Source organism: Eurypyga helias, unplaced genomic scaffold (genome assembly GCF_000690775.1).
Source record: "Eurypyga helias isolate BGI_N326 unplaced genomic scaffold, ASM69077v1 scaffold12557, whole genome shotgun sequence".
Taxonomy (NCBI): Eukaryota; Metazoa; Chordata; class Aves; order Eurypygiformes; family Eurypygidae; genus Eurypyga; species Eurypyga helias.
In genome coordinates, this window is record NW_010259848.1 from 1 (window position 1) to 6,542 (window position 6,542).

The 6,542-nt window shown below is 39.3% G+C and overlaps 1 protein-coding gene across 1 annotated transcript; it reads right to left on the reverse strand.

The window, feature by feature from the left end:
• Positions 1 to 35: 35 nt before the first annotated feature.
• On the reverse strand, positions 36 to 6,107 carry LOC104511985 (DNA excision repair protein ERCC-8-like; the record flags this gene model as incomplete). The annotated part of the gene is made up of 3 exons (XM_010154795.1): positions 36 to 226; positions 2,830 to 3,027; positions 5,954 to 6,107. Coding segments are annotated over 3 exons (543 nt in total), but the record flags the coding sequence as incomplete, so codon positions are not given.
• Between the last annotated feature and the right edge of the window lie 435 nt (positions 6,108 to 6,542).

The window sequence follows — 6,542 nt, forward strand, 5'->3', positions numbered from 1 at the left end:
CCGAATCGCCGTGAAGGGGGGAAGGGTACACCCACACAGTGGGCAGTATGGTGGCCTGAGCCCACACGGCTGCAACCACGGTTACATCACCTCCCATTGCATCCACATCATCTCCCAACACATCCATATCACCTCCCACTGCGGCAACTCCATCCCCCACTGCAACTACTCCACTTCCCAAAAACTCCTGTATGCCAGTGTCAACCAGTGCCAGTGTCTGTGGCCCCTGTACAGAATAAGAAATGGAGACGCAGTCAGTCTGGTAGAGGATGAGGAGGTAGCACAACTGTCCCAGAAGAACAAGGCGGAGACAGGAGCAGGGCCATATGAAGATTCAGAGGATGAAGCAGTAATGACCACTTGATCGTTATCCCTGAGGGAGCTATGAGATATCTATAGGGACTTCAGCCATTGTCCAGGTGAACCTATTATCACCCTTCTGCTCTGCTACTGGGATAATGGGGCCAGAGAGGCCAAGCAGTTGGGGTCATCAAATGCTGGAGAATGGGGCATTGACAAAGCGATTGGAAGAAAGACACAAAATGTAAGCCTCTGGAGACAAGTCCTGACAAGCGTGAAGGAAAGGTAGCCTTTCAAGGAAAGTGTGCCATATCAGCCGTGTAAATGGACCACCATGGAGAAAGGTATCCAGGACCTCAGGGAACCAGCTGTGCTAGAGATAGTTTATTGTGACGCAAACAATACAAAGACACCCACAGATCCAGGTGAAATTCAATGCACACGACCCATGTGGTGGAAACTAATGCAGAGTGCACCTTCCTTGTACGCCAGTATGCTTGCAACGGACTGTTAAAGACCACCCTGAGAGCAATGGAGGATGGAACTCTGAAGAATTGGGACACCAATTCAGCAAAAGCCACTTGGTTGATCAAGACTAGAGGATGTGTCAGTGATGCTGGCCCTGCCCAATCAATGCTTTTACTTACTATAGAAGAAGATAAAGTCCCTGCAGCGCATGTTTAAAAGATGCTGGAAAAAACAGTCTGGGTTACTTCTGCCTCGGGCAAAGGCAAACCCATCCATGGGATTGCTTTTGCTCAAGGACCTGGATGTACTTGGTGGGTAATGAGAGAAGATGGGCAAGTCTGATGTGTACTTCAAAGGGATTTGATTCTGGGGGAAAATAGCCCATGAATTAAATTGCACGATGAATATTAATTGTTGAAACTAACCCTTGTTCTGACTTTTGTGTCGTAGGAGTCACTACAGCAGAAATCACCTGAACAGACAAAGGACAAGGCTTGAGAGAAGAGCAGCAGTGACCTGACCTAAGGTGGCTTCAGCGCCCAACAATCCCACAAGACACTGCACCTTTTCTGTCCTGAGTGACCACCACAACAGACGGAACCTGAAGTCATGGACTAATGGACATCTTGCCAAGATGGTCCATAGACTAAAGAAATGATATCTGTGTGGGATGGGAAAAGAGAAGCGCGTTAATGAGAATTTACGGAATAGTGTGGGACTTGAGCACGATGTAAACAGTATGAAACAAGGGGTTGAGAATGTTCTGGTTTCAGGCAGAAACGAGCTCCTCTCCTACACAGAGCTGGCTGGCCCAGAGCGGCCAAGAGATTAGTTTCACTCCATAGTACATCAGGCTCTGTGGTCAGGCTGAGTGTGCACATGTGCAGTTTTGGCTTGGGGGACTCCTTCCTGCTCTGAGACCTGGCTGTGTGTCGGTCAGTGCGTGGTGAGCAACAGTATCACATGTTCTATTTTCTATTCTTTTAATTACTTATTATTAGTAGTATTGTTAGCATTAGTATCACTGTGATTTTAATTTATATTATTGAATAGTTCTTACCGCTATTTTATGAGCTTTCCTTGTCTTTTCCTCCAACCCTTCTCCACTGGGCAGGTGAAAGGGAGGTGATTGAGTGACTGAGTGATACTTAATTGCCAGATAAGGCTAAACCATGACACACTTCTATGACTGACTGTATGAGAGGTCGTGAAAAAGATATCCATGTGCCCTTTCTGCCTCAAATATTTCTGCCTGGTATTTCAGAAACAAAAGATTAGAAAGGAGGAGCTGGAACATGAAGTACAACCCTCAACACCTGACAGAACTATGTAACAGCCTTAAAATCCATACTAACATCCACTCTGCTCTTGCAACATCATGAGCCTTAAGAACAACCTGTTGTAAATTATCCTATAATGATAACAAAGCTTAATTTGTTAAGTCTTTTATTACAGAGAAAAATATATCATAGGGGCAGAGGAAAAGAAAAAGGGCTGTCAGCACCCTAAGTCCCTGTAATGTTATGATATTTCATTGGTGAAATATTCTCAGATTTATTTAGGAAGCTTATGTTCTCAACACTTCATACAAACTGTTCATAGATCCAGTGGTATAGCTACAGGCATTTGAGCAAGATCACCTTAGCAAAGTACTTGAGATGTTTCTTTGTACTGACAGAACACTAAGCACTTCACATTCTTCCTTACTGTGATTAGTCTTCAGTATCTCAGAGAAAACCAAATGCCTCCTCTTCAGTCTTACAGAAAACAGGTGAAAGCCTTAAAGCATTTGATTTATTAAAGACAATATAAGCCAAAAAATTACTATTGGTGTATTAAAAAGTTACCTATGTGAGACAAAATGAATACTGCAAAAATATAGAAATGACCATCCCAAGAATTTGGCCAAACTTTCTTGTTTGACACTTAGGCCACAGAACTCCCTCGTATGTCAAGATCTTAGATTAAAGCACATCCCTGAAAAGTTAACATTTTTTGTGCAAATGGTTTGGCCACCTGCCTTAAATATTCCAGGTTGTCTGGGATATTGTTTGTACTTACCTGAAAATTAGGTTGAAATACACAGCAGTTGACAGTACTGTAGTGCCCTCTAAGCAGAGTTATCAGTTCCCCAGTGAAAATTGTATAAACAGCAATGGTACTGCCATAAGGTACAAAGGCAAATTCTGGATTACAGCCACAAGAGATGCTGAATTTGAGTCCTTTTCTACTTTCATTACAGACTTTCCCATAATTCACCTGTAAAATGAAGGATTATGCAGTTAGCTATTAACTAAAACTACAGGAAATAACTTTTCAAGAAAAGGTCAATTTCATTTTTTCTTTAATACACAATAAAATTAATTTTAAGCATCCCAATGTTAATACAGCTCTTGAGATTTCCAATTACAGATGTCTATCAAGAAAACAATTTTTCTGTTCACTGAAGTTCACTCTCCTTAATATCAGCTTCAAGAATGGGAAAGAAAGGTATGTCTGAAAATCAGCAGTATCACACTGAGAAACAGAATTTGCACAGGCTGCTGTGTGCCAGATGTACAGTGAGTACCTAAACTACCACTGAAATTAGGACTGGTTCAGGAATTACTGCCTTAAATACTTCTACAGATAATTCAACATAATACTTTTCTTTCAAATATTGAAACTATTAAAAGAACTCCTTCTGCACAACAGTATACAGTTTTAACTAGAATAGAATAGTTTGGGCTGGAAGGGATCTTTAAAGGTCACCTAGTCCAACCCCTGTGCAATGAGCAGGGTCACCTTCAACTAGATCAGGTTGCTCAAAGCCTTGTCCAACCTGACCTTGAATGTTTCCAAGAATGAGGCATCTACCACCTCTCTGAGCAACTTGTTCCAGTGTTACACCACCCTCATCGTAAAAAATTTCTTCCTTATATCTGAATTTATCCTTCTTTAGTTTAAAACCCTTACCCCTGGTCCTATTGCAACAGGTCCTCCTAAAAAGTTTGTCCCCATGTTTCTTATAAGCCTCCTTTAAGTACCGAAAGGCTGCAATAAGGTCTCCCCTTATTTTTTTAATAAAAATAAGAGTATTTTAAATTTAAATTCATTAATATTACATAGCATTATATATAAAACATGTGTTTTCAAATAGTATTGTCCTACAACCTGTGCTCTTAATTTCTGCTGAAAAACAGAGATTCACTTATATGTACAGTATTAGCAAAGCTCTCTGCTTAATTTTAAAGCTTGCTATGGAAAGCTCATTGCCTATAGTTATAAAAACAATAAATCCTAGGTGTGAAATCTTTTGACTAGAAGCTAACAGATTTGTAAAGTTTATCAGGCAAATATTCTAATAAAAATGCCTTGCTTTGTCAGGTTCTTTGAGGCAAACATAAGTGTCAGTCAGCACAAGCAATGCAAGGAAGAAGACTACTTGTCGCGCTGTTATAGAGTATGCTCTTTCATAGCAAAGAGGATTTATGTAGGAACAGTATAATAAAAAGGAGTCCTGATAAAATCTCTCTCAATGACCATAAACATGTATACAAAGAGAGTTTGGTTAGCATTCCAGCAGGTTGATATTTTTTCATATTGAGAGGACATTTTCATCAGATGTGGAGCTTATGTCATGTGTTTTGTGGATAATCCTCTCATTTTGTAAACACAGTGTTTGTAAATATTGACTGTGTTAACTCTTATTAACGCTAGTCATGTTAAGAGGCGTATTACTCTGCTGATAAAGGGCAATTAAACTCCTCTACGCAGTATGTGAGCTGTAACAGCAACAGTTCCCAAGCCACAGCACTGTTCATACATACCAAAGGCATGTACAATGAAAGGGAGGAGTGGAGACTGGGGAAAGTACATTATATGGATATACTCAGTGTAAATGTTCCTGTTTGATAGAGGAGCAATAGACAGACAAGGATGCTGCCAAAACAAGAACTGAAAAAGATGTTAAAAACTGCCTTTGTCCTTTCAGCACACAGACAAAGAGAAAACCTGCTTCCTTCTGTTTGATTCTTCCTATACTCAGGACTTTCTATTCCATTTTGAGATAAAGGTTGTATGCAAAATGTGTATGACTCCTAAATTCATTTATCTTACTAACTGAAACAATTCACTAGCCCCCAGATTTGGCTCATTGCTCAAGAGAATTCATATGCATGGCTTAATTTCTATACATTTCCAATGGTAAGAAAAAAATCATGGGTATCTAAAGGACTGGCTAAGAGGGGAAATAAAGGGCCTATGGTGTGAACTTGCATTTATTTGTCTCCTAGTGCCTTAAAATTATTTTAAGCAATACCTCTGGGCAGTGTGTGAAAATAAAGTATTCTGGACAATATAATTCTTGACTTGAAAAAGCAAGGCAGAATCAAGCTATTCCATACCAAATAAGAAAACTGCAAAATAGCAAATGAAACAACTCAATGAACTAACAGGCACAGAAAAACAAAAAACAGTGATACAGCTGGTGATGGGAGAGTGAACAAACTGAATTATCTTCTTTGGTGATGGTGATTTGAAGACAGAAAGATGTCTTTATATGAAGTGCTGAGAACAAGCTGGCGAATATGGGTAACATGGAAATAGAAAAGTCCTTTCATTTAAATGCCTATAAGGAGTTATTTTTGCTGTGTTCTGAAAACAAGAAGCACAAGTGAAATATTTCTACAGCAGACTAAAATTTCTTCCTTTCCTGATAGCAACAACATAACATAATCACTATTGAGCAAAATCTCATGGAACTGACTTACCTCCTATGTCTGTCTTTCAAAATAAACATAGAAAACAAATTTCTTTACTGAACAGAAAATTAAAATAGGAACCTTTAGCAAAAAACAAGGCTTAGAAAGGACTGGAGAAGCAGTAGAGGTAGTTTTCATTACTGTCTGAAGTGTTTTCAGCTATGCTCACTAATTAATATTCAATCTTTAAATAGATCCAGGCTTCTTAATATTCTTCTTTTTTCCCCCCATATAATAAGTAGAAATATTATCAAATAATATAGTAGAAATAAGAAAAAAATCTGGAAAAAATGCTCACAAAATTTTCAAATTATGAGAATAAGCACCTATATACTTTATGAAAATGAATAAATTCCCAAAGTTGTAATGACAATTGCACAAATTATAAATCTTCTAAAATTAAGTGCAAATAAAAACATAACTGAAGTTCCTTGACAACTTACTAACGTGTTTTCTCCAGTGGAACTGTTCCAGAGTCGCATCCGATCATCTGTACCAATGGTCAACAGATGAAGGCCATCATTTGTGTAGCATAAACCATTAACTCTTCCATTATGAGCAGTGTTTACTGTCAGGACAAAGAGCTGGTTCAGATTTCTACAGAAGAATTACTATTTTGTATACACATTCTTATTTCAATGTATAGTACTGTAAGTTCCATATGAATAGTAACATATTAATAAATCAATAATTTAACCCTTGGTTTATAAAAGCATCTGGCTGGTGAGCAGTCACCAGTGGTGCTCTTCAGGCCTTAATCCTAGGACCAGCACTGTTCCATGTACTTATCAACGATCCGGATGCAGGAGTTGAACCCACCCACCATTAGCAAATTTGCTGATGATACCAAACTGGGAGGTGCTGTTGACTCTCTTGAGGGACAAGAGGCCTGGCAGAGGGATGGGGATAGATTGGAGCATTGGGCAATCATCCATGGCATAACATTTAACAAGAACAAATGTTGGATTCTGCTCCTGGGGCCGAGGAATGCTGGGCACAACTCTGACCTGGGAGAAGAGTGGCTGGAGAGCA